Consider the following 13,763-nt stretch of genomic DNA (forward strand, 5'->3'; position numbering starts at 1 on the left):
CATGAATGTCAGGTGGGTGTTGATGGTGAGCTGCAGGTGTTCCTCAGCTCAGAGGTGCCGCCATCTGGGGGAACACTAAGAAACTACACACAAGGTTAACAATCAGACAGGAAAGGGAGGCAGACAAAGGCAGCCCACAACACAGAGTGCAAACTGACCTTGTTAGGCCTGTCCTGGTCTATGTGGTGTGTTTTATTCCTGTGTTCCTGGGGTTTATCCTGTGGTCTACGTGGTGTGTTTGATTCCTGTGTTCCTGGGGTTTAGCCTGTGGTCTACATGGTGTGTTTTGATTCCTGTGTTCCTGGGTTTATCATCCTGTGGACTACGTGGTGTGTTTTGATTCCTGTGTCACTGGAGTTTAGCCTGTGGTCTACGTGGTGTGTTTGATTCCTGTGGTTTAGCTTGTGTCTACGTGGTGTGTTTGATTCCTGTGTTCCTGGGGTTTATCCTGTGGTCTTCGTGATGCATTTGATCCCTGTGTTCCTGGGTTTAATCCGCGGTCTACATGGTGCATTTGATTCCTGTGTTCCTGGGGTTTAGCCTGTGGTCTACGTGGTGTGTTTGATTCCTGTGTCACTGGGGTTTAGCCTATGGTCTATGTGGTGTGTTTGATTCCTGTGTTCCTGGGGTTTAGCCTGTGGTCTACGTGGTGTGTTTGATTCCTGTGTCACTGGAGTTTAGCCTGTGGTCTACGTGGTGTGTTTGATTCCTGTGTCACTGGGGTTTAGCCTATGGTCTACGTGGTGTGTCTGATTTCTGTGGTTTAACCTGTGGTCTATGTGGTGTGTTTAATTCCTGTGTTCCTGGGGTTTAGCCCGTGGTTTACATGGTGAGTTTGATTCCTATTTTCCTAGGGTTTAGCCCGTGGTGTATGTGGTGCATTTGATTGCCGTGTTCCTGGGGTTTAGCCCGTGGTTTACCTAGTGTGTTTGATTCCTGTGTTCCTGGGGTTTAGCCCATGGTCTACGTGGTGCGTTTCATTCCTGTGTTCCTGGGTTTAACCGTGGTCTACGTGGTGCGTTTGATTCCTGTGTTCCCGGGGTTTAGCCGTGGTGTATGTGGTGTGTTTGATTCCTGTGTTCCTGGGGTGTAGCCTGTGGTGTATGTGGTGCATTTGATTCCCGTGTTCCTGTGGTTTAGTCCGTGGTCTACCTAGTGTGTTTGATTCCTGTGTTCCTGGGTTTAACCGTGGTTTACGTGGTGCGTTTGATTCCTATGTTCCTGGGGTTTAGCCCATAGTGTATGTGGTGCATTTGATTCCCGTGTTCCTGGGGTTTAGCCCGTGGTCTACCTAGTGTGTTTGATTCCTGTATTCCTGGGTTTAACCGTGGTCTATGTGGTGCGTTTGATTCCTGTGTTGCCGGGGTTTAGCCGTGGTGTATGTGGTGCATTTGATTCCTGTGTTTCTGAGGTTTATCCTGTGGTCTATGTGGTGCGTTTGATTCCTGTGTGCTGACCCTCCTCATGGTGATTGGACCGTCAGCTTGCTGCTGCCCTCATGGACACTGTTGCTGCTTGAACTTTAATCTGTGTACTGTTACAAACTGTGTCTCCGTTTTTGTTTTTGTTTTTCGGTGTGAACATTTCTTTGGCAGTGTTTTGTGCTCTGGGGTCTCCAGGTCTGCTTCAGCCATTCCAGGCGCCCCCAACACATCAAAATGATTCATTTTAAGTATAACTTTAAAATCTCTCTCTCTGTTTGCCTGTGTATCTCTGCGTGTGTGTTTCTGTCTGTCTGCCTGCTGTGTGTCTGTCTCTGTCTGTCTGCCTGTCTGTCTGTCTACCTGTCTGTGTGTCTGTCTCTGCCCATCTGTGTGTTTCTGTCTGTCTGCCTGTCTGTGTGTCTGTCTCTGTCTGTCTACCTGTCTGTCTGTCTGCCTGTTTATCTGTCTATGTCTATCTACCTGTGTGTCTGTCTCTGTCCATCTGTGTGTCTCTGTCTGTCTGCCTGTGTGTGTGTGTCTGTCTGTCTGTCTGTCTCTGTCTGTCTGTCTGTCTCTGTCTGTGTATCTTTGTGTCTGACTGTGTGTCTGTCTCTGTCTGTCTATCTGTCTGTCTGTCTCTGTCTGTCTGTCTGTCTGTCTCTGTCTGTGTATCTTTGTGCCTGACTGTGTGTCTGTCTGCCTGTGTGTCTGTCTCTGTCTGTGTATCTTTGTGTCTGTCTGTCTCTCTGTTTGCCTGTGTGTCTGTCTCTGTGCATCTATCTGCCTGCTGTCTGTATGTCTCTGTCTGTCTGTCTGTCTGTGTATCTTTGTGTCTGCCTGTGTGTCTGTCTCTGTGCATCTATCTGCCTGCTGTGTGTCTGTCTGCCTGTGTGTCTGTCTGTCTGTGTGTCTCTGTCTGTCTGCCTGTGTGTCTGTCTGTCTGTATGTCTCTGTCTGTCTGTCTTTGTATCTTTGTGTCTGACTGTGTGTCTGTCTGCCTGCCTGTATGTCTGTCTCTGTCTGTCTGTGTATCTTTATGTCTGGCTGTCTCTGTCTGTCTGTCTCTCTGTGTCTGTCTGTGTATTTTTATGTCTGTCTGTCTGTCAGGACCCTCTCTGGGTGATTTGTCTGACAAGAAAAGAGGGAAGTTTGGATGGTTCAGTCACACCAATGAGACACACGGTGAGTAAATAATTGATCAACATTGATCAATAATCAATCACATAATCCATACCAACACAAGTCAAACACATATGATAAAAATAGACAACAGGAGGCAAAACAAGCAAACTTTTAAATGACGTTAGGTTGGGTCAGGTCAGGTCGGGTCAGGTCTGGGGCCATGTGTTGATGCTGAGCCTCACTGTATCCACCACACCGCCGAACTGTCTTGAGTCCTGGATGAGAACCGGTCCATGTCACTGAGTCATGAAATAATTATTTACACCCCAAAAGTTGGAACAGCATAGAAACAACAAATTTAAAAAAAGACAGTGATTCGAATGTTTACTGAGAACTCAGTTTCTCTTCAGACAGGATGAACCTGATATCTCGTGATTATTTCTGATCAACTTTAATGTTTCATATTTATCCATTCAAGCATTTCAGGTCTGTAGGACATTCTATAAAAAGACTGGGATACTAAAGTGCCCCCCCCCCCACCACCACCCACACACACACACAAACAGCTGAACGTGTGTTAATGTGTGGTTTCAGTCTAAATCTGGCCCGGTGCAGCTCCGTCCCTCTAATATCTGGGCTCCTCTCTCCTCCCGTTTAATTGACCTTGTTTCAAAATGTTTGATTTGGAAGCTTTAACGCGTCATGCAGCAGCCGTGTGGCGCTAACCGTCACACACGTGAGCTTCAGTCTGTTCAGTGCTTGAAGGCAGCTGATTGCATGCTAACTAACTCAGCTTGGTGGGAGCAGGTCTGGAAGCAGATCCTGGTGACACGTCTACCACAGCACAGAACCGCCTTGGGTCCTTGATGGCAGCCAGTGCACCCCCACCTCTCCACAGTCACCATCTGTCTGCCACAGCCTGGTGACATGTGGGCATGTCCCTGACCTTCTCCAGCCTCTGGGGTCCTCAACACTGAGACACCTGTGAGCTGGATCATGTCCAGAGAAACACACTACATTAGGGTGGTCCTCTGCAGTAAGGTGCTTCCTGACAAAAAATGTTCATCTTGATGAGAAATTTTTTGTGCAATTTTTATTTTGATACGACATTTCTAACCACTGCTGCACGCGGGGTGGAAATTACAACCCTAACCCCAAACCAGCAACAGTAACGTAGCTGTTGACAAATGAAATGCAAACTGAAACAACAATCCTTTCTCCTTTAACTGACCACACAGGAGAGATTAAAAAAGTATCACATCTCACTATCCACCTGTTCGTTGGAAACAAACAGTTATGGGGAGTTTGGTTCAGATTTTCTTTGCCTCCAGGAACTGACGTCAGTGCCATTCAACAACTTGCAGTAGGTGGCGCTGCTGTTCATCCTTGGTTAGGATCTGATTGTAATCCGGGATAAGTTCAACTCCTCGCTTAGCAAAGTCACTGACAGCAGCAACGTGATCCAGGACCTGCTGTGAGGACTGCAATGACGGGTCGTCCTCCCACTCTGAAGCTCCCTGATCAGGACGTCCGCGATGACGCTGAAATGCCTCATAAATACCACCTGAGGCAGATGGAACAAAATCTGCCACTAAAAAACTCATGTATCCAGTCCATAGGTCAAAATGTCACTCGCACGCCACAAACAAACAAGCACCGGACGGCAAGGTGTCAATTTTACAAATCTCATGAAATTTCACCCAATTTAAGGAAGCAAAGAAACCAAAGAATAAAGATGCACATTGAAAAAGTTGAAGTTTGTTTTTTGGGACCACCCTAACACCACATGGACTAAATGTGGTGTCTGATGTTCCCTCACAGTGTCAGTGATCTTCCTCATCTGAGTCTCACTAAGTAACCATTCACTGGACACAAAGTCATTCCAACAGGACCCAAAGATCCTCTGCAGAGATCTGGGACCAAAGACATCCAGTGCTCACCTCAGGACACTGGTTAGAGTCCAAGACTGACAGACAGATACATGGACAGACTGCATTTCTGTGTTCCCATTCTGGTCACATAAACTCCGCGTTCCTGTGTCAGTTGGAAGCGGTCATACTGGTCTTTGTTTTTGATGCGCTTGTTGAGTTTTAATGATCTTGTCTCTAATTTTCTATCAGCGAGTCTTCCAGCCAGTGAAACAGGGTCTGAGAACACAGAGAACATTGACGAGGAACATCTGAACTGCTGCCAGGCCTGCTGGTAAGAAACACTCCCAAAAAAGTGTCTCTCACACACACACACACCCTGTAACAATGTGTTTTCGCTGTGTTTGTCAAAAAGGGTCTGGTGCACATCATCTTCATCTGGACTTACACATAAATTACATGAAATAAAGCAAAGAAATCAGACTTAATTTGGACCACAGCATCCACTTATGTTCATGTTTGATTACTTTGGTCAATAAGTTAGAAAATATTCACACAAACATGTTTTGTGTCTTCAGATTCTGTGTTTGGAAATTAAAATCTCGCTCCCATGTTGGGATTTGGCAGTTCTCCTTTCAATGTTTAAAGCTGGAATGTTTTTATAATTGATATCACTGATTTCGATGTGTTCATGGGGCAGTGAAAAGAAAAAGACCCAAAATGAAAAATACCCAAAATGGCAAAGATAAAAAAAGAACAAAAATGAAAGACTTGAAATGAGAAAGGTCAGAAATAAAATAAAAAAAAAAGATTAAAAAAAGACCCAAAATGAAAACGGTCCAATATTAAAAAAGATCAAAAAATAAGACCTGAAATGAAAAAGATTTTAAAAAGACCCAAAATGAAAAGACTCAAATGAAAAAGATCCAAATAAAAAAAGAATTGAAATGGAAAAAAAAACAAAATTAAAAAGACCTGAAATAAAAAAGATCCAAAATGGAAAAAGATTTGAATTGAAAAACATCCAAAATAAAAGATATCCAAAATTAAAAAGACCAGAAATGAAAGACATCCAAAATAAAAGATATCCAAAATGAAAAAGACCAGAAATGAAAAACATCCAAAATGAAAAAACATCCAAAATAAAAGATATCTAAAATGAGAAACACTTTGGTCATATAGAGACCAGATTGCACGTAGCCGCAGTTTAGGTACTTCGTACCCCCCACAGGACACCTTGAGGGAGGTGTTTTTTGACTACCTCTAGAACTTCCTCCACAGTGATGGCACCAGATCTGCCAGAGTGTTCTAGCTGTGCCTCCTCAAGGGAGGCCAGGTTAGTAGGGTCGAGGAGATCCTCAAAGTGTTCTTTCCACTGCCTGAAGATATCCTCAGTCCAGTTTAGCAGCTCTCCTCTCCTGCTGAACACAGCCTGGGCTAAGAACGGCCTCCCTTTACTGAATCACCTGACAGTTTGCCAGAACCTCTTTCAGGCTGACCAGAAGTCATTTTCCATGGCCTCTCCAAACTCCTCCCACACCCGAGTTTTTGGCTCAGCCAGCACTGAGGTTGCAGTCCTTCTGGCCTGCCGACACCTATCTGCTGATTCTGGAGACCTCTATGTCAGTCAGATATGAAAGGCCTCCTTCTTCAGCCTGATGACTTCCCTTACTGCCAGTGTCCACCAGTGAGTTCTTGGGCAGCTGCCATGGCAAATACCATGAACTGTCTAGTCACAGCTTAGAAGGCCTTGAACGCGGACCACTCTGCTACTTGTCCCCAACCACCTGCCTTGGGATCTGAGAGAAGCGTTTCGGGGTATCAGTTTCAATTTCAATTTAATTTTCAGTTTCAATTTATTTTCATTTATATAGCGCCATATCACAACAGAGTTGCCTCAAGGTGCTTCACACAGTAAGGTCTAACGTTACTAACCCCCAGAGCAGCAGTGGTAAGGAAAAACTCCCTCTGAGGAAGAAACCTCAAGCAGACCAGACTCAAAGGGGTGACCCTCTGCTTGGACCATGATACAGACATAAATTACAGAACAATTCACAAAACAAATATACAGGAAAGTAAAGGACATTGAAGGACATCTGGACAGACTGTTCCCCCAAATGTTTCCAGAAAGCCCTTACCAAATGTTTAGGTCTTCCAAGTCAGTTCAGTGGCTTACACCACCATCTGAGTCTAGTCATCACCAGGTGGTGATCAGCTGACAACTCTGCCCCACTATTCACCGAAGTGTCCAATACACACAGTTGCAGGTCTGATGACACGATTACAAAATGGATCATCAACTTTTGACCTAAGGTGTTCTGCTACAACGTGTACTTACAGTATGAACACTCTTGTGCTTGAACAAGGTGCTTGTTGTGGACAGTCCATGACCAGCACAGATGTCCAACAGGAAAACACCACTCAGCTTCAGAGTAGAGGGGCCGTTCCTCCCAGTCACTCTCCTCCAGGGTTCTCCATCATTACCCACAGGAGCACTGAAGTCTCCCAGTAGAACTAAGGAGTCTCCAGCAGGAACCTTTTCCAGGATCCCACTCAGAGTCTACAAGAAGGCCGGATACTCTGAACTGCAGTTTGGTGCTTATGGACAAAAAACAGTCAGATTCCTCTCTGCCGCACAGCGTCACACTGAGGGAGCCCCCTGATACACCGGGGAAAACTCCAAAATATTGCCACTCAGCGGGGAACTTGTGAATGTCCCCCCACCCACCCAGCACCTCTCAGCCTGCACAATCCCAGAAAAAGAGAGAGTCCAGACAGACCCTGAAGTCTTGGTGGACAAAGAAAGAGAGATTGTTGACTTTTCTGTGGGCGGGGCATGGGCGGAGTCCTAAAGTCCATCGTACCATGGCCAGATGGTCACCTGACGACTATCTGCACCAAACATTTTTGTTTTTATCTTTTCTGCTGTACCTGTAAAATGAACTGTGAGAGACATTAGAAATGGTTTTGTTTCCTTCAATCAGCTCTTTGTGAGTTCTTGTTATTAGAGCCCGATTGATATGGATTTTTTTGAGGCCAATGCCGATAACGATATTTGGATGAAAAAAAAAATGCAGATAATCGATAAATAAATTCGATAAAAAAAATTTTAAATGAATAAAATGTTCTTTTTTGGACCCTTAACAAAAAAGGTATGAGCTAAAAGCTGAAGCTTTGTCCTCATATTGATTAACTTTATAACAGAAGATTTACAAGAATTTTCAAATTCAAAAAATGCAAAAATGGAGTTGGAGCAGTTAGGGGGCTATTCAAATGGGCCAACTAGTAAGATATCACTCCTGAAAATGATCTTTGCTATATCACGTGAGGTAACTCTGCCCTATGATTGGATTTTGGAAAACCAAAATGACAGAGAACCAATTCCGATTGGACACTCACATTGTGCACGTCATCACACATCTTCTATGAGGAGTACCAAGATGGCCAACAGTGGATCGAAAGTTTGTGGAGTTAACTTTTAAGCAAAAAAAAAAAAAAAGTAAGTTTCATGAAAATGTTATTTACAATTTAGTAAAGCTTGGTCCCAGCCATTGTATATGACGGCGTCGGCCCTAGAGGGTTAATGGCGAACGGCAGTAATTCCCAGAACCCTTCCGGACGACCAGTGAATCTGAATGTTTCAACCTCTTAGCAGTAAACAAAAGTTTTTCATGCTAGAAATAAGGTCTACACAACGTGGGCTTAATAAAAAGTGTGACCGACGCAATGAAGCACATTTGACACATTACGACATAAACTGAGTTAGTCAAACTAAGTTGAACTGAAACGGGAGAAATGTGGGGTGAATGTAATCGCAGAGTTATTACAAACAACATCCTTATAAACTTACTTGTATGCTTTTGTCAGCCGATCAGTGCAGTGTGACGGCGAACTACGGGGGCCGGTGATGAACATATTTAAGCAGGGGTGTAAGCAGCTCTCAGTTGAATGGAGTCAGAGCTCTATCTACTGGACAAACGGTGCAAGGACATTTTACATTGCCGACACAAACATTATTTCAGTAACTGTTCTGTTTATGAGGACTTATCAGCGCTCTATCGGCAAAATTTCGGCCGATAGTGAGTACTTTGAAAAGGGCTTATATCGGCTGATAATATCGGCCGACCGATATATTGGTCGGGCTCTATTTGTTATTTTATTAGGATCAGGTTGCAGGATTTTATTACACTTTGACATGAAATCCATGAATCATTTAGATGTAACATTTACTCCATCTGTTTTAGCTGTAAACTAACCGCATCTTGTTTTGTTTATTTGTTTGTTTTTAGTGCTCAGATGATGAAGATTGGCTGCTGGTGAGTTCATCTCTGTCATGTAGTCAGGAAAATATAAATCTTTCAACTACACAGGAACATTATTCTCTCTCTCTCTCCAGCCGCACGTTGCGGCGCTGGAATCGGGTGTGTCGCAGGAGTTGTCGCACCGCCGTCAAATCTGTCATCTTCTATTGGCTGGTTCTGCTGCTCGTCTTCCTCAACACGTCTCTCAGCGCCTCTGAGCACTACAACCAACCTGACTGGCTGACAAAAGTTCAGGGTACGCAGTGCACCCTCCTCAGCATCAGTGGGTTTGATTGATGGATGATGACATCAGAAGTGATGCTGCCTCAGTGTCCATCTGTTTGAGACAGTACTGGTCGCCATAAATGCGCCATCAGGGCATCAGCTGCGCTGCTGCAGCAGCCCTGAGGCAAAGGACACGCCCACGTCTCACCTGGCTGCAACTGCCCTGAGGCAAAGGACACGCCCACGTCTCACCTGGCTGCAACCGCCCTGAGGCGAAGGACACGCCCACGTCTCATGAGGCTGTAACCACCCTGAGGCGATGGACACGCCCACGTCTCATGAGGCTGTAACCACCCTGAGGCGATGGACACGCCCACGTCTCACCTGGCTGCAACCGCCCTGAGGCAAAGGACACGCCCACGTCTCATGAGGCTGTAACCACCCTGAGGCGATGGACACGCCCATGTCTCACCTTGCTGCAGCCACCCTGAGGCGAAGGACACGCCCACGTCTCACCAGGCTGCAGCAGACACACGATGGTTGATTCTGGGAGATGAGGGTGGAGCAGGCGGTCTGGCTCTGATGAGACAGTGAACGCAGCAACATGCAGCAGCAGCACGTGTTCCCAAACCTAATCTGACCTTTGACTCAGGGAGACTAGGCGTTGGTCAAAAATTCTCCAAATTATTGGAATGTTTAAAATTATCAGCAGGAAGAAACCGTTAAATGATGTGTTTGTTTGGAAATGGATCTGGATCATTCGGGATGAAGCTTTAATGTTTTAATGAGTGTTTCTCGAGGTGCAAATTAAAATAAATGAAAGGACACCCATCCTTCATCAAACCCAAATACTTCATCTTTCAGAGAGATACCAAACTCAGAGTAAATCATCTGTGTGTGTGTGTTTTTTTAATCTTACGTTGTGTGTCTGCAGATATTGCCAATAAGGTGCTGCTGTCGCTGTTCACGGTGGAGATGCTGCTGAAGATGTACAGTCTGGGTCTGGCTCATTACTTTGTGGCGTTCTTTAATCGTTTTGACTGTTTCGTGGTTTGCGGTGGGATCATAGAGACCATCCTGGTGGAGCTGGGCATCATGCCTCCTCTGGGCATTTCTGTGCTGCGCTGCGTACGCCTGCTCCGCATCTTTAAGGTCACACGGTAAGAAAAATTAAAAACAAACATTCACACAAGGAAGAAAATTACCCCCCCCCCCAAAAAAAAAAAAAATCACAAGGAAGAAAGTAATATATACATACACACTGTAGAGGGAAGAAAACTAAATAAATTTCACACAGAAGACAAAAAAAAAAATCACAGGGACACTTTGTAAGTTTCAGAAAAGGATGACCATTTTAAAAAAACACTTCAGACGGAAGAAATATTATTTTGTTTATGCAGCACCAAATCACAACAAAGTTGCCTAAAGGTGCTTCACACAAGTACGGTCTAACTGTTATGGTCTGGGATCGGGTTGTGTGTTAGAACCAAGAGCAGGAGCAGTAAGGCAGACAGAGGAGGAGTAACCAAAAGTTTATTGAACCAAACCAGAGACTGTGTAGTGGAGGGACAAAGGAGGATGGACGAGACTGACAGGATCACAAGACCGGGACAGGTACCAGGGAGGTGAGCCTGTGGCGCTGCTGGGACTGCGGGGGGGGGGGAAATGAGAGGGCAGGTAAGATTATGGAGTGCATATGGGCACACATCTGGAAGTGAAAATAAATCTAAACTAAATAGCTCAGCGGTTCAGTTCATTCAGGTTTTTAGTTCAGAAGCTAGTCTCAGTTCATTCCAGGTTGGAGTTAGATCAAAAGTGCAGTTCATTCAGAAGTCCATTTCAGATCACAGTCTTTGCTCATTCAGGATCTTAGTTCGACATGACACACCCTAAAGGTGGGCGCATGTGGCAGACTGAGAGTCAGATGACAGCTCCAGGTTCCAGGCTTAGATGCATGTAGCAATTTGGCAGCTCACATTCTCTGGGAAACTGCACTCAGAGAACCACTGTTACATTAACTCAGAACTTAGCGGCTGTGATCACTCCCGCCTGTCAACAGATTAGATCATACTGTAACTTAATGGTTCAACCCGTGGAATAACAGAATTACTGCACACTATCTAGACAGCACAGAAGTGGGCCAACCCGAACTACAGATGAAACACTGATGTTCACAGAATTCCATAAAGAGGAATAAACTCTGAGCAGTATACCTGCTGAACACTATGCAGCTCGGAGATGAACGGACTCTGATAAGTAACAGCTGCGTGTGATTACACACCAGACAGAATTACAGAATATGTCCATGTTAAAGCCAGAAACAAAAGTGTGACGTGAAAAAACTCTTATGAATTAAGAGCCGGAGCTCACACTGCAAGAAAAGAAACCATTGATAACGGCATAATTAGAACTTGGAGTAACACGGCAGGAAAAACACAACATGTAACACAGTCTGGAAATTCGAGAGGGAAAAACACAGTGGGTTACAGACGGCGCCTGAAAGCGCCAGTGAAAAACACAGACAGATACTGTTGTGGCCATGAGAACCCACAGAGGTGGAGTTGCAACAAGAGCAGACACTTCAGTCTGAAAAAACACTGCAGGGAAAAAACTCAAGGAGCTCAGGGGCTCGCGTCAGGAAAACAGAAGAATGACATTAGCTCCAACGGGGTGATGGAACACCAACCAAATACACTAAGAGAAAAACAATGGCTTAAGTTACCGGCTGGGTGCGATGGCTTGGCACAGCTGGGAACCCATGGAAACCCGGTTCCGACCAGGAGAAACGCGGAGGTTCTTCAGGTGGTGTGAGGAAAGATTCTGCCCCGAACCCATGACAGGTTCGGGGTTAAATCTGGAGCAGTGATGAGTGTCAGCTGTGAGCACCCACTCAGTGTTGATCCAGCTCAGCTGTGAGACGCCGCTCTGTCAATTCCATGTGCCGTCTTGACAGATGAGGCAGGGCCCACGTGCCCTCTGGCAGCAAGGAGCAGAGCCCTGATGTTACACACAGCAAAAAGCACCCAGCCAAATCACCAGCAGCTTCACCTGAAAACACAGACAGACAGAGGCCAGCAGAGCAGAGGCAAACCACAACACTAACCTTACCAACCCCCAGAGCAAGAACACAGGCCACAGTGGTAAGGAAAAACTCCCTCTGATGATTTGAGGAAGAAACCTCAAGCAGACCAGACTCAAAGGAGCGACACTTTGCTTGGAGCATGCTAACAGTTACCAGGTTTTTACAAAGTTTTACAAAACAGAACATTTTTACAAAACAGATTTACAAAACAGATTTACAGTTTTACAAAACAGAACATAACAAAAGATGCAGCATTTGATGAGAAGTCCACACAGCTACCCCTGCCTCCTCGCCACACAACTAGCGGGGGGGGAGGGCAACGGCGAGGAGGTGGGGAGGAAGGAGGTGCAGGCGAGGAGACGAAGACGCAGAAAAAAATAACAAAACAAAAATCACAGGGAGGAAAATTGGAAAAAGCTGTCAAAGAGAGGAAAAATTAAAACTAACTAATTAAATTATTTTATTTTTTTGACATAGAATAGAAAATTAAAAAAATCCACACAGGGAAGAAATCAATTTAAATTTCACAGAGCATAAAAAGGAAAGAAGGTTTGGAGGTTAGAGCTCACCCATGTGAAGCAAACTGGGGTGACCTGGTGCTATAAATAAACTGAATTAAACTGAAGAAAAAAAAATTAATTAAGATACTGAAGAGTTTTTTTCCATTTTTTAAAGCTAAGTAAAAGTTTAAAAAAATTACACATAGAGAAGAAAAAAATGCAAAACTCACACAAGAGAGGAATTTTTACATTTTACATAATAAAAAACTAAAGAGACAAGAAAAAAAAATTAATTTCACACAGGAGAAACTTTTTTAAAATTTTCACACATTGGAAGAATTGTTAATATTTCACACAGAAAAAGGAAAACAGGAAAACTGACACAGAGGAAAAAAATTCACAGGGAATAATTTGTTTTTTAATTTCACACAGAGAAGAAATTGAATAAAGTTGATTCTGTTGCTGTTTTAATGTGACTAAAAGTTATCTCTTCAGCCCCGAAAAATGAGACAGAGTGATGCCTCTTCCCACTGAAACCACCTTTGGATGAAGACAGTCGCCGGGCAGATTATTTCTTCTTCAGTTCACTGATAAAATGATGACACAGAAATCCAAAAATGAATCTTTTAGTTGGATTAAAATTCCACATCGGGAATGCTGTGGTGCTGAAGTCACGTTTTTTTTCCTGAGTTGTTTTTAACTCCGACTCAGCCGTGTTGTCAAAAGTTTGCTGTGATGTCATGCATGCTGTCTCCACCTCTGCTCAGTCATTGGACGGCTCTGTCTAATCTGGTGGCGTCCTTACTGAACTCCATGAAGTCCATCGCCTCGCTGCTGCTCCTGCTCTTCCTCTTCCTCATCATCTTCGCTCTGCTCGGCATGCAGCTGTTCGGCGGAAAGTTCAACTTCGATGAGACGCAAACCAAGCGCAGCACTTTTGATGCCTTTCCGCAGGCGCTGCTCACCTGCTTCCAGGTGAGTTGGTGAGGCAGCAGATGGGTAAACATGACAACGGTGAGGATGACGGTGTGTACTTGTGTGCAGATCCTGACGGGTGAGGACTGGAATGTGGTCATGTACGATGGTATCATGGCGTACGGTGGCCCCGTCTTTCCAGGGATGATTGTCTGTGTTTACTTTGTCATCCTCTTCATCTGTGGTAACTGTATCCTTGACAACCAACACAACACCTTTGTTGTTGACTTTGTTTTGGGGTGCAGGTCAGACTGTTCTTTTGCTGA

General features: G+C 44.7%; 1 protein-coding gene across 1 annotated transcript in view; it reads left to right on the forward strand.

Annotated features, from left to right (window-relative positions):
- The window catches only part of LOC117511419 (voltage-dependent L-type calcium channel subunit alpha-1D-like), a 183,882-nt gene that overhangs the window by 27,566 nt on the left and 142,553 nt on the right, over positions 1-13,763 (forward strand). Inside the window, 7 exon segments of the mRNA XM_034171447.1 lie at positions 2,532-2,606; positions 4,667-4,748; positions 8,704-8,730; positions 8,811-8,971; positions 9,875-10,100; positions 13,290-13,497; positions 13,567-13,687. Of these exon segments, the coding sequence (XP_034027338.1) occupies positions 2,532-2,606; positions 4,667-4,748; positions 8,704-8,730; positions 8,811-8,971; positions 9,875-10,100; positions 13,290-13,497; positions 13,567-13,687 (900 nt within the window).

The sequence above is a fragment of the Thalassophryne amazonica genome, chromosome 6, assembly GCF_902500255.1.
Source record: "Thalassophryne amazonica chromosome 6, fThaAma1.1, whole genome shotgun sequence".
NCBI classification, from domain to species: domain Eukaryota; kingdom Metazoa; phylum Chordata; class Actinopteri; order Batrachoidiformes; family Batrachoididae; genus Thalassophryne; species Thalassophryne amazonica.